Source organism: Akebia trifoliata, chromosome 4 (genome assembly GCF_017979445.1).
Source record: "Akebia trifoliata isolate Shusen 1 chromosome 4, ASM1797944v1, whole genome shotgun sequence".
Taxonomy (NCBI): domain Eukaryota; kingdom Viridiplantae; phylum Streptophyta; class Magnoliopsida; order Ranunculales; family Lardizabalaceae; genus Akebia; species Akebia trifoliata.
This window is the reverse complement of record NC_141378.1, coordinates 21,741,494-21,768,395: the sequence shown is the minus strand read 5'-3', so window position 1 is coordinate 21,768,395 and position 26,902 is coordinate 21,741,494. Positions and strand designations below refer to the sequence as shown.

General features: G+C 34.2%; 2 protein-coding genes across 3 annotated transcripts; one reads left to right on the top strand and one right to left on the bottom strand.

The window, feature by feature from the left end:
• Positions 1 to 6,774: 6,774 nt before the first annotated feature.
• LOC147404473 (type IV inositol polyphosphate 5-phosphatase 7-like) lies at positions 6,775 to 11,287 on the bottom strand. The gene is made up of 11 exons (XM_086440454.1): positions 10,741 to 11,287; positions 10,234 to 10,321; positions 10,034 to 10,138; positions 9,321 to 9,945; positions 9,014 to 9,207; positions 8,728 to 8,836; positions 8,404 to 8,552; positions 8,048 to 8,307; positions 7,793 to 7,920; positions 7,063 to 7,445; positions 6,775 to 6,976 (listed from the first exon to the last, which is right to left on the bottom strand). The coding sequence occupies exons 1-8, from the start codon at positions 10,856 to 10,858 to the stop codon at positions 8,082 to 8,084; spliced, it is 1,614 nt and encodes a 537-aa protein (XP_086296580.1). The 5' UTR covers positions 10,859 to 11,287; the 3' UTR covers positions 6,775 to 6,976; positions 7,063 to 7,445; positions 7,793 to 7,920; positions 8,048 to 8,081.
• An 8,706-nt stretch (positions 11,288 to 19,993) lies between these two features.
• Positions 19,994 to 26,687, top strand: LOC147404472 (uncharacterized). 2 transcript variants are annotated; one of them, XM_086440453.1, is made up of 4 exons: positions 19,994 to 20,163; positions 20,282 to 20,390; positions 22,958 to 23,355; positions 26,029 to 26,120. In XM_086440453.1, exons 2-3 carry the CDS (start codon positions 20,303 to 20,305, stop codon positions 23,353 to 23,355), a joined length of 486 nt encoding a protein of 161 aa, XP_086296579.1. In that variant the 5' UTR covers positions 19,994 to 20,163; positions 20,282 to 20,302; the 3' UTR covers positions 26,029 to 26,120. The 2 variants fall into 2 exon arrangements, with proteins under 2 accessions (XP_086296579.1, XP_086296578.1); XM_086440452.1 differs by lacking the exon at positions 22,958 to 23,355 and having other exon boundaries at positions 20,006 to 20,163; positions 26,029 to 26,687.
• The last annotated feature ends 215 nt before the right edge of the window (positions 26,688 to 26,902 follow it).

Below are 26,902 nucleotides of genomic sequence, written 5' to 3'. Positions count from 1 at the left end.
TTAGAAAGGAGAGAAAATGAAATAAAGTAAAAATTATTCTACAAGATGCGTGCGAGATTGAATCTAAACCGCTCTTTTTTGGGGGATAAACATAAATGGGGGAAGATAACCATTTTGTTTTATTATATAAATTGAATTTGTGCGCCTTTTGAAATCATTTGAGGTGGTTTGATGTACATATCTTGTGTCGACTTGAGATATATATGGAACAAATATCCTAACCCAAAAGTTGAGATGGTTAATCAAAGATCTAATTCAAGGATTAGATCAATCCCAAAATTTATCTAGCCAGTGCAACAATAATGCCCTAAGGTATATGGTTTAAAGTAAAAATTTTAACTATAATTTCAACCAAATTAATGATGGAATTAACATTGTGATTGGGGTTTCCAATGGGCAAGTTTGGGTTGAGCTTGATTGACACTAAAATGGTAGGTTTTACCTTATACTAGTCCTAAACACCTATCTAGCCTAAGTTGGTTAAGTCTGAACCCAATCCTATCGGACTTGGGGCCAAACTCAGGTTGATTTTCAACCTTTATAAAAATATTAAATTCATACATCTTTCAAATACTTATAGAACCATTCTATATTATTTCCATAGGGTCCAAATTCCATAATTCATACCAGTTGAAAAATTGTTGAAGATAAAGATAAACTTGCTATTTTAAAATATAGTTTAGTTATTTTTTGTTACAAAGTCGTTCATTAAATATATTTGCTACAATTTCATCATAATCCAATCCAAATTTAATTAACATCCCGGTCATTGCACCTTATCCTTATTAAAAGTTTCTATTATAAATAGGAGTGAAAAGACATCAATTGTTTCGAGCACACCTCCATGTTAGCTCAATGTCAAATGCAATGTCTTGCATAGTCATTCTAACATTGAGTTTTTTTAGTAAAATCTCTATCTAAATGGTCCCTCACATTAAGACAATTTTGAAAGACCTAAAATACCATTTTCTTACCTCTTTTAAGTTACCTAAGTTTTTCGATTAGGATTGTGATAAGTTTTGATGAATTAGCGATTACCAACTTGGATACAAATTTTTTACGAGAAAAATCAAGGGATTTTGTTTTTGAGGCTAAAAACAAGGGCATTCAAGCCATTTGAAGTTATTCTCTTAAACAAAACCTAAGTCAAGGGGTATGTCATCAATTTAAAAGCTCAGGCATATTTATAATAGTGACCAAAATGAAGAGGGGTCTACCAAGAAAAAATTATTCTACTTGAGGGACATCGACGTGGATGCCCATCCCTTAAATGAGTATCATTATTATTATTTTTTTGAAAAAAAAAAAAGATCTTTATTAAAACATATAGTCGAGATGACCATGCAAAGAATTACAAAAGAATAAAAATAAAGAGAGGACAACAAAACCATATTACTCTTCTAAACTACACACCCAACTCCATTTTGTTACAAAATCTTCAAAATATACCCCATTTGATTCCTTGAAGACATTGCTCCAAAGAAAGATAGAACCTAAATTTGAGAAAACAATTCCATGAATCGTCGACTCCTTCCCCTCGAAATTCCTAAGATTTCTCTCCTTCCAAATCTCCCAGCAAATCGCAAAGGGAGTAATAGACCAAAGTCTCCTTTTGAAATCTAGAAGCCCACACCAATAGCTAGCCACCCATCAATAACTCTCAAAATGTCTTCAGAGCACACCAAGCCACATCGAGATGACCCAAGAAATGAGACCAAATCTATGAGGCCAACTTCCAATGAAGAAGGATATGCTTTACGAATTCGCCATCCTCCTTACATAAGCGCAAAAATTAATCGAAATAATTCCTCTTTTCACAACATTATCCCAGGTCAATATTTTTCCAACTGAAGCTACCCAAATGAAGAAGGCAATTTTAGAAGAAACCTTTGGACCCCACACCTCTACCAAGGGGAAAGGCTGAGTAAGTGTACCAATCAACCTTCCGTAGAAAGATTTGATAGAAAACATCTCATTTTTACGTAGGTCTCAAATGCGAGAGTCCTCCTCAAGGAAAAAGATCACCACAAAATTTCCGTCGAGATGAAACTAGCCAACGAGCTCATCTAAACTCGAAATCCCAAGACACATATGTTAGCGAGTTAGGCAAGAACGAGGAATGAAAGTCCCTTTATTTACAAACAACTCAAGATGCCTCAGAAACTACTCCTTCAAAGCACTTGACCCATATCATCAATCCTCCCAAAACCTTACTCTCGACCCATTCCCAACTTTAAAAGCTCGAGAGGCCCTAGGAAGGAAGATGTTCAAGGCAGTGGTGAATAGGGACTTGGCAGACTTTGGTGTTGATCTTCAAGGGCCGTTGGTTTATCATCTCCAATTTGCAGAAGATACTTTGATTTTTTTGGACACATCATTGTATTCGCTTATTGAATGTTCGTTTTATTTGTTTTGAGGCTTTCTCTGGTATTCTTTGAATTCAAGGAAAAGTAAAGTTTTTGTGGTTGAAAAGGTGGACAACATTGAAGTTCTTAGGACTTCAATGGGATGTATCTAGGTCTTTCATTGGGAACGGTGTATTCGAGCAAGGCAATTTGAGATTTTGTATTGGAAATAAAGGGTAAAAGGCTCTTCTCATGGAAATCGTGGTACCTATCAAAGGGAGGCAAATTATCTTTCTTGAAAAACACCTTGACTAGTATTTCGGAGTACTCTTTGTCCCTCTTCAATATGCCAAGCTTTGTGGAACATAAGTTGAGTAAGTCATTTAGAAATTTTCTTTTGCATGATAAATAAGGGAGTATGAAGTTTGAAGGTCAGTGGACTTGGGGTGAGGAATCTAAAGAAGATGAATAAAGCACTCTTAAGCAAGTGGCTATGAAGGTTTGGTACTAAGAGGAATAATCTATGGAGGTCAATCATTGCAGCAAAGTTTGGTGAGGGGTCTCTTGAGTGGGTCATTGATGCATCTCGATTTTCTTATGGAAATGAATGTCATTGTTCCCAAAACAAATAAAAGAACAATGAATTTATGTGCAAATGTGACCACGGAATAGTGGACATCAATCAAGTCATGCTTTGATCTCTCTCTCTCTCTCTACATGTATGGTTTGGGATTAGGTGCAATCCTTATTTGAAATTCTAGTTGACAACCCTTTGTCTTATAGGCTTAAAAGACCATCTATCTCTATGGACCACAAGTCAATGGCACCTAAAAACATCATCAAGCTGATTTTTCACCTTTGGATTTAAATTTTAAATATGGGAGTTTAGTGATTGTCCATTTTCAAACTCAAGATTTGACCTTCAAAAAATATCTTTTCTTATTATTAAAAAAAAAAAAAAAAACCAAATCTAAATCACATAATCAAGAGTGTTAAGATGTCAATTGGACCAACGTGGTGATCCATGTGACTCAATTGTGGACCTTGATCTAGGCTCTACATGGTCCATCAGATAGTACAACTTAGAGTTTTCCATGCTTACGACACATGCATCCTCTTTGGGGTTAAAGGGTAAAAAATGAAAGATAGTAAAATCAAACGTATTATTGAAAGGGGGGAGGAAAGGAAAGATGATAAAATCATAAGAGGGAGAAGATGATAGGCAAAATGTGGGATTGTGTGAATCTCAATCTTATATCCATGCAAAATTATAGTAGAGTGGGTGTATCGGTGTGTTTCATTTTATATATATATGGGATTGTATGAATCTCAATCATTTGTCTCAATCTTATATCCATGCAAAATTATGGTAGAATAGGTGCAACGGTGTGTTTTATCATATATATATAATGTGGGATTGTGTGAATTTCAATCATTTGTCTCAATCTTATATTCATGCAAAATTATAATAGAGTGGGTGCAACGTTGTGTTTTATTATATATATATGAAACTAAAAAGAAATCAACTATTACTTAAATAAAAGTCTAACTTTATATATTCGTCCTATAATAAATTACTAATGTCTTAGGAATTAACCTATTTTCTTGTGAGTGTCCAACAATATCCTTCAATCTCAGCCATTCATTTGATGTAAAGCCTCGAACCTCCAACATCTTTTGAGGTTGGTATCGTCAATCAATAAATAGGAAAATGCAAGGCTATACATCAAATCAAGGATTTATATGGGAAAATACTTCCAAGGATTCTCAAGGAAATGTATCCACAGAAAAATCTATTCTAAACCCTAGAAAGCAAGAACTCATCTGTGGTAACTTTGTAATCTTCCCTCTCTTCTCAAGCCTCTGTTTAATGGGGAGCTTCAAACATCTGGTTTGACGTTGGAAAAGTCCAAATAAATAGAGTGAAAATGACATTGATATAATTTTTAGAGGGGAAATGACTAAAAGAGTTACATTTTTTGCTGAAATTATTGACTCAAGCAAAAAAAAAACAGTTAATATTTACAAAAATGATCATATATCCAATTTTGTAATTACATTTTCTTCTTATGAATGGCAATTTTGAATCAATAAGCGGTGAAAGTTTGTAGGTCGTGAGTTCTCAATACCCAGTATTAGAATTAATTCCTCAGGGGCCACCTGCAAAAGCGCACGCTCACTTACCTGGTGTGTGTGATGTGCGGGCATTGCTCGTGCCCCAGGACTAGTCCTTGGACAAGATCATGGTCTATGGACTGTGCAAAGTCCAAATAGGGATATGGTCTGCCGTCTACAAGGATTCCCGATTATAAAAAAATAAAAATAAAAGATTATAAAATGTGGGGAGGTAGGGGTGTCAATGGGTACCCATTTAACTGAAATCAAATCGAAACCGGAACTGAATACCCTGGTTCCGGATCCCTTTTTATTGGAACCGATTAGAGCTGGGTCTAAAATAGAACCGAACCAATAGGAACCGGAACCGATTTATTTTGTCATTTCTTTCCATACTATAAATGATTTAAGGTATTTTTTATTTAAAAAATAAACACATATTATATAAAATCTTCAATTTTTCATATAAATTATCAATCGAAACTTAAAAGGAGTTACTCTTCTAAAAAATTATCATTTTTAACAAAGATAAATTTTTATTTTTGAAAAGAAAATTAATTTTTATCTTAAGTATAACAAATTATAACTTAGTTAACAATTTTATTTATAATATGTTAATTTTTTGAAAGGAATTTTTTTTTAAATAATAATTTGAAATATGTTTTTTTGTCATTCGATTCTTGATAATCGGAACTGATGGATACCCATGATTTTTTACGGTTCTGGTTCCGATTCTAATTTCGATTTCGATTCCATTTATATTTATTTTGAAATCGGATCCGAAACCGATAAGAACTAGAACCAAACTAAGATAATGGTTATGGTTCTAAGTTCCCTAGGAACCAACCCATTGACACCTCTATGGGGAAGTACAATTTGATGAATTTATTTTTTATGTGTTCGAGGAGAATGTAGATTCTTAGATGGGTAAATAAGTAAATTGGAAATGTGACCTAATAATATGTAAGGGTCTTGTAAATGTAAATAATTATGGATCTATGTCAGTTTTTAAAATTGTAAAAAAAAAAAAAAAAGGGCAGCTTAGTATGTTTTATTTTTATTTTTATAAAATACTTGATTTCCCATAATACATCCTTTTTAGAGTCTTTCACACACAAAATGTATTTTGAACCTAATAAACACATAAAACTGTTGCATTCATGTGAAGCTACTATGGCATTGCTGATAAAAAAAAAAATATGCATTTTCTATTTTGTTTTCATTCAAAAATTGTACTCCAATTTTGTTGATAGTCTTCAAACTCAGATGCCACACTTTACATAACTCAGCCATGAATGAATTTTTTTCATGCGTTTCTAACTTTAGATGATGTTCATTCCTTTATCATTTCACTCTCGACAAGTTTATATTGTGTGAAAGAGCACACCACCATGTTGCATACTGGGAAAAGTTATTCTATAAATAAAAAATCAGCCCATTCCAAAACCTCCAACCTATGTTTTGAAAAATGTTTTGCCAAAATGTTTGTTGCTGAACATTTCCCAAAAAATAATTGTCACTAAAAACTCTTATCACGGACGGGCCTCCCTGGAAAATCAGAGCCATAATCCAGAATGAATCAAGTTAATTCCATGTTGAAGCTGGCACAGTATTGGAATCAGCCGCTACGGCTACCTCTAAAATCAAGGTATTAAAAGATAACATAGAATGCTTGAAAAGTTACTGAGAGATTTGTAAATGGCACAATATTGGAATAAATGGAGTTTGGGATTTCTGGATCTCGAAACAAGTTTTTATACACACCGGAGAGTGTGATCAAATATTTTAAACTCTAGTATTCTAAACTTCCAAAACTATTTTCTACATTAATCCCTCGTCATATTATAATATTAGAAACGATTTACTGTTCTAATTTTAAGAATTTTTTATTATGAAAGAGAAATGAAGTTGGAATAAAAAACAGAAACAAGGAAATAGAAAGTTAAATTTAATAATTATGAACATAATTCGTTCAATAAAAGGTTCCAAGGGGAAAAATCTAGTTTTGTTGATTTCAGGAAGGCAATTGTAATACATCACATTAATAAAGGACATAATTTCAAAAACCCTTTGTAAAATTGTAATAAAGCCTTCAAAAAATTTGACTTTTCAAAATAACTGTCACTGTATAAGGCTGTTGTCTGCTTTTCTTCTCCTCAACTTTTATGATTTCTCTTACATGAAAGGATCAAAAAGAGTAGTGGAGGATCAGATAATCAATCAAAATGCTCTTTTTCAGTAAAATCATAAGATGTATCAGAACTTGTGCATCGAATGTATGATAACTTTCATTTCTTTTTTGATCACTTTTCTGCTTTGATTGACAGAAAATAATAATAATAATAATAATAATAATAATAACAACAATAATAATAATTTTGATCACCCTTCACTCCTCTCAATCTGAAACAATTAATTCTCCAAGCATTTTGTTACAAAAAAATTAATCTCCAGAAAAATTAAATAAAATAATCCATCGAGACCCACATGTTGCTATCGGGTTGAGCACGTTCATCCTGCATGGGCAAGAGTAAGATGTTTTAATCATAAAAGTACTTAAATCATAATTAGGAACAATGGGTCATTTACAGACATCTCTTACCTGATCGTAAAGCAGGAATCATAGTTGCTTGTTTTGTCTTTCGAGAGGCTCCGAGAATATTGGATCTATGGGTGTAATCAAATCAGGAAACAGATTTGCTAACTAGGAATGGGTGATGAAAATATTGCAAATTGCAGATGTATGGAGTTATCAACAAAATTAGAAAATTTATACATGTCAAGATCAGGTGGAGGGCATGGAGACGATTAAAAACGACAATGGTGAAATTCAAAGAGATGAGATTCAATGAGTAAAATTTCTCCAATTTGAGAAAAAAAAATACTCAGACCTTATTTTTTTGGGTTTTGGTTTGGTGTGGGGCTATGGGATGCAATGTCTTCATCACCTTTTGAGGCAGAGGTTTTCATCATATCAATCACCGCCTGCATCCGGGGACCATAACAGATAAGAATGGAGACATGAAAGAAATCAGGGACCATTACAAGATAAAATAGATACAAGCAAGAAAAATGTCATTTAAAACATCACTTTCAGATATTCAAATCTAGAACATGTGTGTTGGAAGCATAGATTTAAATAACTGACATTCCTAAATTGTTGAAGGACCCAATTTTTATGAGTTCAAAACTCCGGGGTTTGAGGGATCCATGACGTTTAAGCCAGAGATTTAAACATAATATGGTAGCTTGTCGAGCATACGAATCCCCATCATGACAAAAGATGTTGAATCGATGGAAATATTGAGATAAAAAGGAAATAGGATATCCACCTGTTTTGTTAAGGATATTATTCATCTTTGGATTTCAAAACCCAATCGAAATTCTTCCAACAGATTTGAAAGTTGCAAGAATTAACCCACAAGAAATCATTTCCATTAGAGCAAAAAAGCTCAAGTAACTGCAACAAGAAAGAATTTCAATAAAATGTTGTCATGTTATAAAAGAATTGGTAGCTTTAATTAGACAAATATTGGTTTTCCAAAGAAAACACAGGAAGAAATAGGAGAGAAGGATAGAGAGCATACTTGAACCAGGGTTATGACAGGTTTCCGACACCATTCAATAGAAATTAAGTTCAGTGTATCCATGTAAATGCGGCAACAATTCTTCCACTTCAATCCGAGAATTTGAGCAACTCATACTTTTCTTAGTTCTAGTATGGTGGATTGACTCAACTTCTACAGAGAAAATGCTATAAACCGGTCTATGATCTGAGAATCTAGACTCCCCGCGAACATAAGATAATTGATGGAGACCTCTTCCATACCACAAGATACGATCACACCTTCACTCAGATAATTACCTAAATCAGTTAATCTTAGGAAACAAAATACCAAATTATCAACTTTTTTTTTTCTTTTAGATCTAAAGAAGTTTCTACCATGCTGGGGTCCGTCGCTTCGCTTTAGGATGCATATCGTCCCCTGTGTATCTATCTGAATTATTCGAATATTTGTAAGTTGGTGGAAAATATATCTTCCCTTCATTCCATCCTCCAAAGACACGACCCCGCTTCTGTTCTATCCGAAGCTGCAAAGAAATCAAACAACATTCAGATTGGATAGTTTCTATGAGAGAAAAGGAATAAGAACCCATGCGGAGTCTCAAATTCTCTGATCCTTGAGAAAACTTCAAGTAATTTAAAATTTCTGAAAGATAAAACTTCGGGTAATTTAAGTAAATGGGAGAGGCATAGATATCTTGCCTGATCTTTTTCTAGCAATGCCCTCCAATTGTGCATCTCAACAAGTGCCTTTGCAGAACGATACGAGAGTGAAATTCGGTAATTCAAATCTCCAAGCCATATTATTCGACTAGACCAAGTGAAACACCAGTTTGGATATTAAAAACAATCCCCATTATAAGCAAAAATACATCCCCTTAGCCAATAAAATAGTTACAAAATTACAATGGTAGCGTAAATTTGAGAAAAAAAAAAAAAGAAATAAGACAACTGACTCAACCTCATAGATTGATAAGCAAAGCCTTACTCATGCTCGAGGATTGTTTCAGGGGATTTCTCATCCTCTAACCCATGGACCCGTGGAAATCTCGTCTTTTTCAGGATCTCCATGACATCAGAATTCCGTCTTAGCTCGTCCCCCTCCTTTTGTCCCGATGTTAAATGACTACAGATGAAACAGAAGCTTGTTTGGTGCAAAGACATACTGATTGAGATCGAGCCCTGAAAAATATCCACACAATTGTTTCCTGAGATTTAAGCAAAAAAATCTGAGAAATTTCATAACAACAAAAATATTACAAGCAAAACTACCCAAATTCTTGTAAACATTGTACCTTATTTCCGAGATACCCCATAAGTCCTCTTCCAACGCAAGACACTTTTATGTTCCGAACAACATTCGCTAAGTCGCCCCTTACCCACACCGTGAGAAATATTCCTACCATTTGCTTGCTAGTGACCAAGCAATACCTCGAGTGTCCCGATGGTCTCTCGCCGTCCTCCATTAATGAGGACCCAACATAAGACAATGGTGAGAAGATTACGTTATTTGGAGAATCTTCATCCCCGTTCTCATCATCAGACGAATCCCATTTGTTATTGGGGTCATAATCGCTTGGTCTATGGGCGAAAATAACCCTATCGCAAAAACTGAATCGCCGATCAAGTCGGGGCTGTGGAACATACATGTCATTGTCCATTCTCAAGCTACGACTCAAGGACTGGAATGATCGGCGGTTGAAGAAAGATGAAGCCTTTTCCCTTGATGACCCCTCAAAATCGGCATCCAGTTCCACAATTGGATCCGAAAAGGGGAAATTCGTGTATCTTCCCGAGCTTACACTGGTGCCAGGAAGGTTGTTTAGAGTCTTTCGGATTAGAGCGAGCCATTTTTTTGCAGGGCCATTGTCTTCTGCCCCCAAAACATTTCCAGCGTTTAACGGAACAATTTCTTGAAACCTGAAATAAAGGGAATAAAAGGGACTTGTTTTAGTATTGAAAGAGTTGTAGAATTATAGAATAAAATTGATTAACAAGTGAACATTACCCAAGAACATATATATCTGCTGGAGGTGAAGTATGGAGCCAATCTTCAAGATTCAAATACTTTGGTGGAGATTTTCCACCAACATTCCATGTAGCCACAAAGACACTACTCCCCCAAATCAAAGTAAAAAAGGAGAAACAAAAGTTAACACCAAGTCAACAAAATAAATCAATTTAGACTTAGAGAAGAACATTAAATACCTGTAATTCTCCACATCATTAACTTGAGCGGTGTCAAGATCAATCCTTCCTCGCTGAACCCGATCAGAATTATTCTTGTTTAAGCTCTCTGTGCACCAAAGTGAGAAAGAGAGATTAGAGAATTCAAATAAAAAGGGGGCAAGAATCATGAGTAACTGAATCATAGTTTTTGGTGGGGATGAAATAGAACCTTTAAACAAGTTAAAAATTATGCTTGAAATAATTGTTAATGGAGTCAACCCCATATCTTCAAATGCAACAAATAGAACAAAAAAAAAAGAAAAATGAGATCTTTGACAAAAGAAGAGGAAATTGCAGAAGTAATCAAATAAAGAAATTAGGAACTTTGTTGGAGACCAAAACCAAAACCAAAACCCAGTTTTTATTTCTGGATGAAGGCCAAGATTCTTATTTTTAATATACATTTTTTTCAAAAGAGAGAGAATATGTAGAGACAAAGAAAGGAATCTAACAATCAGAAAACAACAAAAAAACGAAGATACCCACCTCCATAAACAACATTATCTGCATGAAAATCCTCAGCTTTGCTCTTGATATTGAACCATTTTCTAACAATATTCTTGGACCATGAGAGCTTGCTTTTCTTCAAGTTTTCATCTCTCATTGTTTCAGTACTTCTTCATACAGCTCTCTACCTTGAATTTTTTTTTTTTTGTTTCTTTGGATTTTTGGGTTAATGAAGCAAAATATAACACAGGAAAGCTCAGCAATAAAAAAAGAGATCAAATATTTCTGGGTTTTTTCCAAAAAGACCAGAGAATCAAAGAGAAGAAGCTCAGGTCTCTGTTTCTAAGAAATGCAAGCTCACTACTTCACAAAAGAGACGGAAATAACAAATGGGCATCCTCTGTTTTCTTTGTTTATCAACCAAAAACACGAATTAGAGAAGAAATACGAACTTCTCTGTAATACAGTTTTTGGGTTTATTACAGTAAACAAGATTCAATAAAACCCAGTTAAAATCTGTTTTAAAAAGTACGGATTACCGAAGAGAAGAAACTCAGAATTCAAAGAAGAGCAATGGAGTTATAGACGCATGTAGAGAGAGAAAGAGTAGCAAGAAGGTGAGATTTTGAAGGTAGAACAAGACAATGTAGCAGACGTAAGAGAGAGAGAGTACTCTCCTCGAAACCTCGTTCGTGAGTGGAGCAAAGTATCGAATTTGAAGATAATAAAGTGCAGCAAAACACCACCCCCTCGAGGCTTTTTTAACTCTAAATCCAACATAAAAACCTGCCCAAAACACTGCCAGTGCATACTTCTCTCTCTGCACTAGCAGTGCCCTTGGTCAGCAAAGTCAGGGTTCGGTCATTTAAATCCCACCTGTTCTTCGTCTTCTATGCGACAAGAATAAAAAAGAAAAAGATAAAAAAACAAACAAACAAACAAAAATGCACATAAATACACATGGCTCATTCGGTACAGTAACACTCGTAATAGAAGTGCTTCTATGGAATCACTTCTATGAGAATTGTGATTTGTGACATTGATTGTTTTGGTAGCATTGTTCAAAAGAAGTGCTTTTCAAGCATAAAAGTGATTCCAAAAGTTATGGAATGTTTGGAGAAAAATAGTTTGTGAACGTTTTGATCATTAAATTAAAACTTTAAAAACATTGGAAAGATATTTTTTTGGTGATGTAGGGTGTCTCAGATACATGCAATCATCTGCAAACCATGGGAACACATTCGGGAAGGGTTGGAAAGGTATTCACATTTATGTAGACTCAGAAATCAAAAATATGTCCATACCCACTTTTCGATTGTAGTTTCTACAAGATTTCAGAAGCTAAATGCATATCAAACTATGATTTTAATCCCAAAGCTGCTTTTGGAGGTATAGAAGTTAGAAAATGCATCTTGAAAAGGGCTAGACAATGCTAAGTTGTGTGTGTTTTTAGGATCTATTCGATTTGATAATTTTGGAGGGTATGTTTAGGGAGAGCTTTTGTATTGGGAAGGAGGGTTAATGTAGGATTATCTAATATGGGTTTCTAGGGTTTGGAGTTGTAGAGAATTTCAAAGGTGTCTTAGACTAGTAAAATATGTTTATTCAAAATAATAATGTGTTACTTTGTTGTGTGGAACAATGTGCAAGTTCTTTTGGCTCAATTTAGGATAGTTGTCCCAATTTAGGGTTTTTAAAGTTGTCTATGTTTCTCTAGTTCTTGAAAGCTTGACAGGTTCTTGTGTTATGAATGAGTTAATGTGGATTTTGTGCATGGGTATCCCCCTCATTGGGAAAAATCCTTGTAGTATTGGTGTGGGATCTTGTTGGGTTAACCTAGGTTCGTGATCTGCTCCATATGCCACACCCAAATCCACTGCCTTCTATGGAAGACCCTGTATTATTCCCTCAATTAAGTCTTAATTTCTATATTTATAGGGTCTTTAGCGATTAAATAGTACATTAGTTTATATGTTTAATTAGAGTTCACTTGTGCCCAGGGGCAAAGTCAGGATTTTATTATAGTGGGGGTAAACTATAATTAATGGTACAGTTGAAAAGCTTAAATATGAATAGTTTTGGAGAGAAATTCAAAAAAATTAGATTGGAAGTTGAAGAAAAGACTATTTAAGTATTTTTCAATTAGTCCATGAAAGAAGGTCCAATCAAGAGACAATGTCATCTTCAAAAATTGTAAGGGGGTTGGGGAAAAAATTGGAGGGAGGTGATGGGGTGGGGGCAAATAAAGAGGGATATGAGTGAGTGGGGGCAAACGAGGCATGCCTTTAGTTTAAAATATAGGACTGTCTCAAAGTTCTATGGGGGCAATTGCCCCCACAAGCTCCTTACTAGCTTCGTCCCTGCTTGTGCCTACAACATGGGCATCCTCTCTTGGGTTCAGGGGGTAAAAGCGAAAAAAATATAGTGGGAATACGTGGTGGCAATTTTAACATGACTCGAAAACGATATGCAATTAGTATGTTTAAGGGATAATTTAGGTGACCCTAAACTGACCCACAACCCGGTCCTATGAACCCTACCCCACCACCCACTAACCTAGTGAAGCTTCCACTTGCATGATAGGCATATGGGTCCCAATTAGAGAAGGCTTAAACTTGTTTATGTCATTGTAGTTGTCTAATCAAAAGCTTAGTTGTCGAAGACATGTGGATTACAATTTATTCTCTGGTTTTAGGGACAAATTCCTTACCTGTCAATTCTCGACATGTTTAACTAGTGGACTTCGCATGAGTTTTTTGCAACAAACTTGATATCTATGAGCCTCCCTAAGATGGGCTTTTTTGTATAAGTTCTAGACACTTTATGTTCATGTTTGCTTCCCCTAATTGGGTATTAGGAATAATTTTGAAGCAAACAGGGAAAGTAGAGCAGTGTCAATTAAAAGAAGGATGGACCCTAACAGTTAAATGTGGATCCCATACACTTGGAATATTTTTTTGTGGAGAATCTTGATCCACCATTGTCAATAAATGGGATCTAAGGAGACACCATATATTTCAATTCAATGAAGACATCATGAGTTTATGATCATAATATCTCATCATCATCATCATTTCCATCGAAGTCTTATTCCAAAACTTTGGAGTCATTGAATGTATCATGTTTTTTCAGTCAATTTTGTTTAAAGTCATGTATGTTGTTATTGCAAACGTGCTTACATCCATTCTCTTTGTCCCAATTCACGTTCTTTTTGTTATTAATTTCTATTGTTATTTTAAAACCTTCAACTTGCAAATTCCTTTATATTATAATTATAATTGGAGTTCTTTGCATGATTTAAAATCTAGGTTTAGTTGTAATGTTGGACCTACAAATTAGGGTGATTTATAAGGTAAAACAACACTTGTGAAATAGTCGAATTAGACCTGTAGTTATGAGAAAAAAATATTTGCTCATGGATTTTTTTTGTTCACAATGCTCACAGAGTCCGGGATCCACCAATCACATGAGCCTGTGTAATGGCATCCCCTGTGTGTAGAGCTACCCATATTAGTTACAAAACTACCCTTGCTATGCTTGAAGTGGCACGCATTGGAGTCTGTGAGCTAAATTTTTTTAGTAATCTCTTGTATAATTCAAAGAAAGTATTTTACTTTTGGATTATTGAATTATTCGGAATTATTCATGCACTTTAAGTTTAAAAAAAGGGATAAACTTTATATTTTGTTTTGATGAATTTTTATAAAATTCCATAAAAAAATAACACTACTTAGTGTGTTGTATGTTGTAAAGTGTAAATTTGCAAGTTGTAATGTGTGACACAAGTCCGATTTTAAAACGGCAACGCTTCAAAATTTTGGAAGAACCTACCCTTTTGGGTGACACGAGTCTCTTTTATCTTCTCAAAAATAAATTGCATGTCCTACTGTATTTATTTGAGATATCACTTTAATTTTCCAAAATAATTATTTGCCCATTGACTTTAGTCTTATTTTATAAATCAATGAAAACTAACCTCAATACCTTAGTTACCATGACCATCATCATCATTAGAGTCACCTTCACTATCACCATCACCACTATATCATCACCTTTACCATCAACATTATATTACCGAATTTTTTATTTTTGAACTTGGGTGTATTATACATGTATAAAGCTTATGCCGCATATTTCCCATTTATTGAATTTTTCATGAAAATTTTCGCAACCCAAAATCAAATAGAACTCGAATTTTTCATATATTGCTTTTTTGCCATATTCTAATTGCTAACAAAGGTTATGAGTGTCTAATAAGAACAATCTTAGCTCCAACTAGATGCCAAATGGTGTCAGATTATTTTGAGAAAATGATCTTAACCATCCATAGTATCCAATTGTTTATAAGGGGTGATTTATCAAAATATTTACTAATGGCATACTGTTCATTTTAATTCCAAAATTGATAATTTGGCATTTTAGATTTTAAAATATTTTTGTTAAAGTAGGGAAAAAATTCATTGTTTTATAAAACAAAACTTTGTTTTAACTGTTTTACGAAAATTAAAATGGGGAAAGTATTTACTGTTTTAAAGAATAGGATTTTTTTTTCTACTTTTATGAAAATATTTTGATTCTGAAAATGATAATTTACCATTTTAAGAATCGAAATGAATAATATAATGTTTTTGAAAATTTTCAATTTTTGTCTATTTTTCGAGAATTTTCCCTTTATTAATATATCTCTATATTTTATAGAACAACAACAACAACAACAAAGCGTTATCCCAAAGATTTGGGATCCGCTCAACGAATCTTGTTCCTCTATTCCACTCTATATGTAGTGCCAGATCATTCCGACTTTGAGAATTTCTAGATAGGATCTATTCAATTGTGGATCTTATGGGCAAAGAAAATATTCCAAAAAGATATTTTACTGTGCGGAGATGATCCAAGACTGCCCTTTACTTTATCAAAGCAAAATAATGGACAAGGGGGCAGTCAAATGATGTTTTATTTGTGTCCTAGGCAAAGTATCTCTCTATTTTGGGATTTATTTCCTTTTTTTGCTTTTCAACTTTGAAACACTCCATTGCTTTTTCTCTCTTTTTGATTCTACCCATTTGGGGTAATGGGGTGTAGGTACTCACCATTTTGATGATCAAAGAGCTAGATCTCTTGAGTATGAATCAATGTGTTAGAAGACTTATAACCATATTCTTTAGGATTGCTCAAGCACAATTTAGTTAAATAAAAACCAAAGACCATGGTAAGTCACCTCTGGATCAACCCATAAACCAAAGTCAGACCAATTGAATGATCCTAGCCATCAATTTAACTGATTGTGTTACTTGGGCCATAATCCTTTTTTTTTTTTTTGATGACGGGGGTATCTGAACTTATGTCTAACTAGTGGGAACGGAAGAACCAAAGACTGGGCCAAGGAGTGTGGGTCCCTTCCCAAGCACATGCAACGTCCGCCTCTCACACACATTGGGTAAGTGAGAGTGCGCCATCGCGTGTGGCCTCGAGGAATTAATGCTCATACTAGATATCGAACTCATGACCTATGGACTTTCACCGCTTATCAGTTCAAAATTGTCACTAAGCCAATCCCTCAGGGTTTTCATAATCCAAATTTGATACATCATTTCTACTTTTGCCCTTATGAAACAAAGTTAAGCTCATAGCTCTCAATTCAGATGGCTAAGATCACTCAAATCAGCATGAGTTTCAAAACATGGCCTCATCAGAACTTAACCCAACATCATGTGTCAAGTAAGGCCGCTGAATGCCATGTGGCAGCATTGGATCCTTTTCTGTGTGGGGTCTGTGAGCCCAAAATGCCACATAACATTCTTTGGGCCCACCACCTGGTAGTCCCCCACAACCTCAATTGGCTTGGAGTCACCAATCAAAATTTTGTCAAGAGGTAGGCAAATTATTAAAGAGCCACTACACAGAGAGACAGAGAGAGAGAGAGAGAGTGTGTGTGTGTGTGTGTGTCGTGCTTGTCACTTTCATGTTCCTAGCCTTCATCACCTTCCATGTTGCCTATCAAATCATATAATGTCTTTGTATATGTTTCACCATCTCTGCTTCCTTTGAGCCTTAACCTTCATCATCTTTAGTATTGGGTTGTTGATAGTTACTAACACTAATCTACTATACCAACCTAATCAAGACATCTAGAAAGATTTGTAAGATTTATATTTCATTCTGCTATCGTTCTTTTTAGACGTTGATGTCATCGTAAGTGATTGCTTTTACTTTGGTACTTTTCTTTTCAAAACTACTCCAAATAACTTTTTCCCGAAGACCCTTCTTTCGAGATTCAAATTAGATATTTGGCATTTATTCTGATCCCATTTGATATGAACCTAACAAACACATCAAAAGTACCTATGAAAAGTTAGGACTTATCACCTAAGTTTATAATGGGCAACTTAGGTTTCTTAGTGTATATTTGAGATATTCTTGTGTTTTAAAATAGATGAGATATCTCTTGACCTTGCTTTTCTATATCTTTACATGAACTAAAATCTCTCCTTCTTCAACATCTATCCAAATGCCTTTTATTTATTTTTACCTCAATTTCAAAATGGTAGAATTACTGCTTAGGAAATTTACTGCAAAATGCAATACGTGATCTTCGTCCTTTAATTGAAAGTCAACATTATTAATTAAGAGAATTAATAGTACCCTTACAAAATGGGCAAAATTAGGGATGCTCCCTGCGAAATGCAAGGTGAGGATTCCCCCTTGACAAGAGTCAGCATTATTGACTAGCGAAGAATTAATGATAAAATTTTGATTTTATTTAAACACCCTCCTAGGAAAATTATTAAATTGCCATGGAAAATTTAAAAAGAAAGAAAAGAATCAAACATAAACAATTAAAGTGAAGAGTTTGTCTTCTTTATCGAATCGTTTTATTCTTTAGGGTTTTGTTCATCAGTTTCTGATGTTCACTAAATTAAATCGTCCTAGGGTTTTACTCATATTTTCTCCATTAAGATAATTTTAATCATGCAACATCAAACTTAAAAACTTTGATTTCATGCTATTGGCTGGGATCAAATGGCTTGAGTTCTCTTGACTTTGATTCTTTCTCGAGATCTTGAGTTGATGGACCATTTTCTATGGTTAGATCGACGATTGGAAGATGTGATTGATTTTCAATTGCATCACGTTGTTAAATATTGTACCAAAGTATTGATCCTGAGATCATCACTAGCAACAAAAACCAAAAACATCTTTCTACATCCCTTATTGCCATTGCCTTGGAACATCAAGTGATAGAAGCCAATCTTGCCACTTCATTGACCCTTGACCAATCATGCACTTCAAAATATATATATATATATCAACATGACCAAGTGGAACCATGTTTGGTCCGAAATAATGCAATCAACTGACTTTGAATGATTGTTGTCATCTTGTTAATTAGTGAATTTATCAAATATAATGAAGATAGGACCACAACATAAGTGGGCTGACCCGAGCTCAACCCGATTGATGGGTGAGCCTGGGCGAGCTAAGTAGACATGAGTTGAGCCTGATTTTGAATAATTCAACACGACCTTAACTCAGATTGAGCTTGGGTTGAGGTTTCGAATAACCCAACTCAACTTAAAGTTGACGTTCTACAATCATATATAAATATTTTAATATTAATTGTACATTTTTATTTAGAGTCTTGCTAATATGACTCGCCAGGTGGCATATTCAATTGACTCCCTGACATGAACAAGTTTGAGAATCGTAGATATGTACACCTTGAGAGACTTGGTTCCTTCGGGATACACTTTTTTATGGGGAAGTGCAATTGTGTATCTCGAGGCGTACATATCTACAGTTCTCGAACTTATCACGTCAAGGAGTCAGTTGAGTATGCCACTTGGCTAGTTATATTATCAGGACTCTTTTATTTATTGTTAAAATATTTTTTAATTATTTCTTATTTAAGATATAAAATATTCATTTGTATTTCTTGTTTAAGGTATAAATTTTTTTTTGCTAATCAAAACAAAATTAGGCTTGTTTCAAAGAGTCCAGCCCGCTCAACCTATCTAAAACTATCTAATTCGGGTTAATCCAAGTTTAAAACCTCAAGCTCAAGTTGAGCTTATGCTCAATGCTTTGGTTGAGGGCTCAGTCATTCCTGTTTGAGCTTGGGTTGACCCTCCAACCTGCCCTATATGAAAATACAAGGCTTGCACTTTGTCGGAGACGTTCAATGTCATGGCTTCGCTCATGATAAAAAAGGAATCTGATATTGTCAAGGTCACAAAAGATGACAAGATCAATATCATTATCAACAATCCATTCGTACGTTTGGCAATCCTTCGGTCAAGATTATAAAATGTAGCTACTTTTATCATGGAAGACATTCGGCCATTGATTTCAAGTTATTTTGTTTGGGTTGAGAGAAGTGGAGATAATAGAAACTCATTAAGAGAAGAGAAACTTAGTTTCTTTCCACCATGTTTGGATCGACAGAAGAGAAATTGGAACAACTTTAGAATTATAAAAAATTTTAAAATGGCTTCTCTTCATTTCTTTCCAAATCTCTCAATTTTCAGAGAGAGAAAATTCACTATTCTTCTCTTGTCCTTTCTCCCCAATTAACAATCTAAACAAGAGAAATGAAGAGAAATTCATTTATTTTCTCTTTTCTTCTCTCTGATTCTCTCAATTCAAACACATGTGTATGTTTAGGGCTTAAAACGGGTTGGGTTCAGACTGTATATGAGTGTGTTCATATCTATATCCAAATCTAACTCGAATCATACTAGTTAAGATCATATCCTAACCATTTTACTTTCATTAAAACCATATTTGGATTCAATCTGACTGAAATAATTGATTCAGGTCGGATAATGTCAAACTATTTTAAATTATTTCTAACAAAATTACTAAAATATAGCTAAACTTGGAAAAACTCTCCAATTTGGAGAGAGGCCTTAACCACTATACCCAACCATTGTTAGTTAATGAAAGATGACTTAAAAAATATAATAATACAATCTACAAAATAATATATCATTCGAATTTTGATGAATATAAGGATGGAATCGTATCCAACCTAGATCAAACTCGGATCAAGGGACATCAAGTCATCAACTCACATCTAAATCATATTTTAATTCAGATATACTTAATGAAACCAAACCTGCTAACTTCATATTCAGATCACTCAAATTTCGAAAAAAATCCGTACCATTTTAAGCCCTATGTATGTTATCGAGTTGGATACTTTGAAGAAGAATTGCTTGATAAAAAATATGGGATCTTTTACTTTTGTAATTTGTTCTTCAAAGATAAAAAAGAGAGAAAAGATGTTCATTTATTCTTATATTCCCACATTTGATGTGGAATAAGGAAACTTTAGTGTGGAAATAGAAATGATCGCAAAGTTAAAGAAGGGTTAATTCTCTTAGAAAAACAAACTGAGAGCAAATCCAATCTGAGTCGTCAGTGATTGTGAAGGAAGCTCTCAGTAAAAGACTACATCGTCGAGTAAGTTTTCTTTCCTCTTTTTTTTTTTTCAAGATTTCTATTATCCTCATAGCTACTTCAAAGCCCCAAATCTCTGTTTTTTTCCTGAAACCCTAGATTTTTATATTTTAAATTCCAGGGATACTTTTCATCTAATAACATGAAGAGGGGAAGGCCATGGAGTTCTGAGGTTGCTTCATTATCAGATGAATCTTCCTCAGAATCGGATTCGGACTCTGATTTAGAAGGTGATGCCTAAGCTTATTCTTTTAATTGAATTATTTATACCAGTTAATTTTTATGGTAAATGATGTGTAGGTTGTTTGTGATCCCCACTTGCCAACTTCGAAGAATTTCTCTTTTTTTTTTTTTTTTGTTTTCAAGTAATATGGCTAATTGTATCAAATTCTGTCATGTTCTTCACCCTTTAATTTCATATATTTATGTTTAAAGTGACTGTTGTATGGTTTTTTTCCTACTTTTGAGTAAAAATCAGTGCTGTTGGGGTTTGGGGTTAGACAGCTTTTGGAGATTTCTAATTTGGGCTAGGGTTTAGCCTTTAATATGTAGTTCTTATTGTGATGGTTCTCACATTACCTTATTGAAAATGTGATGTGGTGACTGCATACTATTAAGTTATTCCAAGTTCAAGATAGGTCAAATGCCTTTAAAAGTACTATTGAATCCTAACCTTAGTTTATTGACTCGGTAGTTTGAAAGAGAACTCATAAATCAAACTATCCCAAGCCCACGGTCCTTGAAACTAAACTTTCCAAATTTGAGGGAGATTAGGAGACAAAACTATACTAGTGTCTGATCTATCGTTCATCTAGACCGCGCCGTAACTGTTTAAAAGTGTGAAAACCCAACCTTATAGGGGCAGGGTAAAATTTCCATCCCTAGTTGTCAGGTTTGTGTGGCACAGTAGGGGGTGTTTCTTGCGTGGTTATTTTGTCTTGCTGCTTGGTTTTTGTTGTTGGTAGAAAGTTATTTGGGGCCAGGCATTGAGAGTGAATTAAGCGTTTATTTCAGTGGAAGTTTATTTATGGATGGGAAACTAACCTTAGCCAAAAGTAGACTATCAAACATCCCTATGTATTTCCTCGCCACATTTACCATGCCCAGCTTGAAATTGGACAAATTAACTCATGATTTCTTTTGGAATGATATGGAGGGGATGTATAAAACCACCTTGTTAATTGAAAGACCATTTGTTGTCCAAAAAAGTGGAGTGTTGAGATTTTGTATTACCAAGTTTATGAAACTACATTGCTTGGTAAGTGGTTGTGGAGATTTGGAGAGGATCACAAGAGTCTATGGAGAAAGTATGGGAGTGGGAATTTGGGCTGGGAGAGTATTGACACTGTCTTATGGATATGAAGTATGGAAAGGTATTTGAAATGTGTGGCTTATTTTTTTGGGGGAAAAAATAGTTTTAGAATAGGAAAAAGGGGCATTTGGTTTTTGGGAAGTATTTTCTTAGAATACGATTTCTATATCTCTATTCAATTTCTAGCAAGAAAGAAATTTTCTGATTCTAAATTTCATGATTTGTTTTGAGGATGGGATCTCTTGGGATGTTGGTTCGAGGAAAAGTTTTAATAATTGAGAGGTTGAGGTGGTGTTTGATTCCGCGTTAAAAGTGCTTTTTGCACTTTTTGTGGGTCAAAAATGCAAAATTTTAAAGTGTTTTCCGTTTGGTAAAAAAAATCACATTTAATAACCGCTTATTTTAACGTGATTTGGTCGACCAAGTTTCAAGAGCTTTTCAAATATGCGTTTGCGGGAGAAGCAAATACCGTCAAAATGGGTCACGTGAAATGACTAAAATGACCTTAGCCAAATTAAAATATTACAAAAACTATCCTCTTTCTTGTACCATCTTCTTCAACCGAAGCTACTCATCATTTTCAATGAACCCTAAAACCAGCAAGCGCTTGTGATCATTCGAGTTCAACCTTTGACTAATGGCAACCACCATCGTTGTCGACTTCGTTCAACTGCCGGTATCGCATCAACTCCAATCGACTTCAAAAATACTGGTATTTTTAATGAAAAACAATTGAAATTTCATGGGTTTTTGGTCAATTGATGTTTTGTGGGTTCATAAATTGATGAAAAATATGAAATCTTGTGGTTTTATTGTTCGATTTATGGCAAAAAATCAGAAATTTGTATTTACATAATTTGATTGATGAAAATCTGAAATTTCATGGGTTTTTGGTCGATCGAACCTTGTGGGTATATAATTGATGAAGAAAACCAAAATTCTGTGGTTCTATAGTTCAATTGATGGCAAAAAAATCTAACATTTGTATTTAATATAGTTTGATTGATGAAAATCTGAAATTTCATGGGTTTTTGGTTGATCGAACCTCATGAGTTTATAATTGAAGAAAACCGAAATTTTGAGATTTAATAGTTCAATTCATGGCAAAAAGATTTGAAATTTGTATTTCATATAATTCAATTGATGAAATTCTGAAATTTCATAGGTTTTTGGTCAGCCAAACCTTGTGGGTTTATAATTGATGAAGAAAACCAAAAATATTTGTGGTCTTATAGTTCAATTGATGGCAAAAAAATGTGCTAATTGCATTTATATAGTTGGATTAACGAAGAAATCGAAATTTTGTTGTTTTATAGTTTGATTGATGGCAAAAAATCTTAAATTTGTATTTATATCATTTGATTGATGAATAATATGAAATTTCATGGCTTTTTGGTCGATTCATAAATAGCATATAATGAATTTTTAGAGTCATTTTTTACCATTGTTCAATGGAGGATAACAATTCAAATAGTGTAAAAGCAGATTTTGAGGATGATGCTACTACTACTGTACCCCCACCCACAGACCCCGTTCAACGTAAATGTGGCGATACTCTACAGCCTCAAGGTCGTAAAAAGAAGATGACTACTACTGTGCAAATTGACCAGACACTGGATAAACTTGTAGATGTAGTTTACTCCGAGACATCTGTTACTAGCAACTACATTCCTGTTAAAAAAGCTAGTATTCAAGAGTCCATCAACCTCTTAGACCAGTTAACAAATGTAACCCCCAACGGTGATCTCTATCATTTTGCATTGAAGATGTTTATGAAGAGTAAGCCATTCAGAGAGATTTTTTGTGCGTTACGATCAGCAGTTGTTCGTCTTGAGTGGTTGGAGGGCGAGATGGCTGATTTTCTGGCTGGAAAGGATATTTAGGTCTTTTTTCATGTTCAAGTTATTTTTATGGTTTTTTTATGATGCACTATAAGGTGCAATATATTTTGGTTACTTTTTGCACTAAATATAGTATGAAATATATCTTGTACGCATTTGTTGAATGCATATTTTTCATGTTTTTATTTATTTCAGTTCTACTTATTATATTAATTATAGTTATTATGTTTAAATGATGTCAGAATATAAATGCGATATTATGTGAATGTGTTATATATATGGGATGTTATGTGGATGTTGGATTGTGTATTATGCAGGTATTTTCTTATTAGGAAAATTTCATATGTCCATTTTTAAGAGGAGATATTACCGAAATTTCAATAAAATTATAAAATTATAAAATTTATTAAAATTAAAATTATATATATTAGGGTATTCTAGTCATTTTTTGTGCATTTTGGGTGTATTATCAAATATTAAGGGTATTTTGGTCATTTTACCAGAGTACAGTAAAATCCTGCAGTTGTATCAAACAATAATTACCAAATTTTGATAAATAGCACAACATTTTTATAAGACTCTATCGAACAAGTTTTTCATTGTTCAAGTTTTTTATATCTGTTTCTGACAATTGCTTTTAGTTTCAGAATCTGATAGCAAAAGTTAACAACGTTATCAACAGGGCCTGAGTTGCTCGCGCCACTCTTGTTAGTCACATATTTTTCCCTTAAATGAACATCGATGGGTTTGGACAAAGATTTAGGATGGAGCTTTCTCAATCAAATGTTTTTACCAATCTATAGTCCATGTCTTTGTTTTCCTAGATCAATTACTTGGGGATCTAAAATCCCATCCAAGTTTTTTTTTCCCCATTTGGGCAATTGACTTGGATAAGAACATATTATCTCTCATGGTATAATCATTGTTGATTTTGCTATTTATGCAAATCTAGTGGTGAATATGTAGATCACCTACTCATTCATTGTAAATTTTCTCAAGCCACTTGGTCCCATTTTACTCATCTTTTTTGTATCAATTGGATCTTTCCTTGATCATTTATACAAAATTCCAAGTTAGCAGACCACAACTGTTATCTCAAGATCTGAATAAGGTGGAGTTTGATTCCATTTGTTTTTTTTTGTTGAGGCCTCTAGAAGGAGAGAAATGGGTGAGTTTTGGAGGGGAAAGTGTAGTCAAACTATGGGTGAGTTTTGTATCAATTGGATGTTTCCTTGATCATTTATACAAAATTCCAAGTTAGCAGACCACATCTGTTATCTCAAGAACCGAATAAGGTGGAGTTTGATTCCATTTGTTTTTTTTGTTGAGGCCTCTAGAAGGAGAGAAATGGGTGAGTTTTGGAGGGGAAAGTGTAGTCAAACTATGGGTGAGTTTTGTATCAATTGGATCTTTCCTTGATCATTTATACAAAATTCCAAGTTAGCAGACCACAACTGTTATCTCAAGATCCGAATAAGGTGGAGTTTGATTCCATTTGTTTTTTTTTTTGTTGAGGCCTCTAGAAGGAGAGAAATGGTGAGTTTTGGAGGGGAAAGTGTAGTCAAACTATGGGTGAGTTTTGTATCAATTGGATGTTTCCTTGATCATTTATACAAAATTCCAAGTTAGCAGACCACATCTGTTATCTCAAGAACCAAATAAGGTGGAGTTTGATTCCATTTGTTTTTTTTGTTGAGGCCTCTAGAAGCAGAGAAATGGGTGAGTTTTGGAGGGGAAAGTGTAGTCAAACTATGGGTGAGTTTTGTATCAATTGGATGTTTCCTTGATCATTTATACAAAATTCCAAGTTTGCAGACGACAACTGTTATCTCAAGAACCGAATAAGGTGGAGTTTGATTCCATTTGTTTTTTTTGTTGATGCCTCTAGAAGGAGAGAAATGGGTGAGTTTTGGAGGGGAAAGTGTAGTCAAACTATGGTCATCATTAGCATTTTAGGCCAATTTTTATTTGTTTAAAGTCTTCAATGAGTTTAGGAGCCTCTGTTTTTGAGGATTTCATATTTAGGTGGCTGCTTGTTTGTAAGGACAGCAGATAGTTGTGTGTTTTTGTTCTTTCTTTGTTATTCCTTGGTCTTCTTCCCTAGTTAGGTATCCTCGACCTCTGTTATTTCCTCTCTTTTTCTGGTATTATATTGCAATTACACTTATCAAATGAAGGAAAAGAATGCTTAGGGACAAATACTTTTCTAGATTTGAAATTTGATCAAGATTTCACCAAATTCACGTTTGAGTTTAGGATATTCAAGAAATAATATTTCCTACTAAGCCATTATGATTTCCTTGTTATGCAAGTTGGAGTGTTGACGTCCTATTGCCCTTCAACATTTCAAAGCTAAATGAATGAAACTTTATATTCTTATTTAGAAAGAAGAAGAAAAATTTGTAATAGTATTCTTTGATGACATTTTAGTCTATTGTAAGTTTTGGACCATAGAATTTGTTTTTTTACTTTGAGCCATAGAATATGCAATATGGTCCTGAAAAAAAGACGGAGAAACTCAATAAATTTGAATCATTTTGTCGTTTAGATTTTGATGAAGAGGATGACCAAAGTGGAATCCATTAAATGTTGGTTTTGCTCACAATCACAGCTATGTTATTTGTAGGGAGACTCCGGATCTTGTCGTAGAATTTTTATTTTTTAGTTATCTCAATTATGCAAATTGCTTGAACTTGGTTGGCTGTGTCAATACAGTTAAGCTTGGAAAACCAAAGGGTGGTGCTGTCATAGACTTTGAAGCCCTAAATAGGCATGGTTACAAAGGTGGACTCTCAGTGCTGAGTGTTCCTCCACCAAAGGCTGAGCTCAAAGAGCAAGATTGGTCTTGGTCCACTGGCAGGGAGAGTGGTGCACACCAAGTAGAGAGAGAAGAATCATATGAAGAGCATGAGAGAACTCGGGCTGCGATAGCTGATGGAGAGAAGCTAATGAACGCGAAAACTAGGAAGGAAAAGGAAAAGGAGAAGGAGAAGGAGAAAGAGAAAGAGAAAGAAAGAGAGAAGGAGAAGAATCTTTCTTTCTCACAGAAGGAGAAGAGGAAGAGAGATCTTGGTCAAGCGAGTAGGGGTAAGAATTATGTTGAAGAAGAGAAGCGGCTTTTGAGGGAGAGTGGTATTTACTCTGGTTTCGATTCTTGATCTACTATGCTTTTAATCAAAATATTCCTCACCATGCATGCAAAAGCTGGGTTTGCTAGGACCTTATCCTTTTTTTTTTGTATAATAATGATGACTCTTCTCAAATGATTTTCTACATTACACAGTTAGATATTTCCCGTTTAAATGAAACACAACTTAATCTGTAATTTTCGATTTTGTGTAATGAGTTGAGTAGATAGGATCTTTTGTACTTCTTTTAGAGAATTTTTCATTTAGCCTTTTTTTTTTTTTTTTTTACTTCACTGTAGGGTACCTAATGACAAAAAATTTCTATGGAAAATCCAATTTCTGATATATTATTAATGTCTTGATAAAGGAACAGAAATCAATGTGAATTCTGAGGTCATGCAATAATAATGAGTGAAGAAGGAAATCAAGACATGGCAAGGGCACAGGATCATAGATATTTT

What these genes read in the sequence shown, in the direction of transcription:
- LOC147404472 (XM_086440452.1), top strand. Translation starts at nt 20,303, where the DNA reads ATGAAGAGGGGAAGGCCATGGAGTTCTGAGGTTGCTTCATTATCAGAT. An exon ending in TTCGGACTCTGATTTAGAAG is followed by an intron (nt 20,391 to 26,028) that starts GTGATGCCTAAG and finishes GTGTCAATACAG; the next exon opens with TTAAGCTTGGAAAACCAAAG.
- LOC147404473 (XM_086440454.1), bottom strand. Translation starts at nt 10,858, where the DNA reads ATGAGAGATGAAAACTTGAAGAAAAGCAAGCTCTCATGGTCCAAGAAT. An exon ending in AGATAATGTTGTTTATGGAG is followed by an intron (nt 10,322 to 10,740) that starts GTGGGTATCTTC and finishes TTTGGTGCACAG; the next exon opens with AGAGCTTAAACAAGAATAAT. An exon ending in GAAACAATCCTCGAGCATGA is followed by an intron (nt 8,837 to 9,013) that starts GTAAGGCTTTGC and finishes CACTTGGTCTAG; the next exon opens with TCGAATAATATGGCTTGGAG.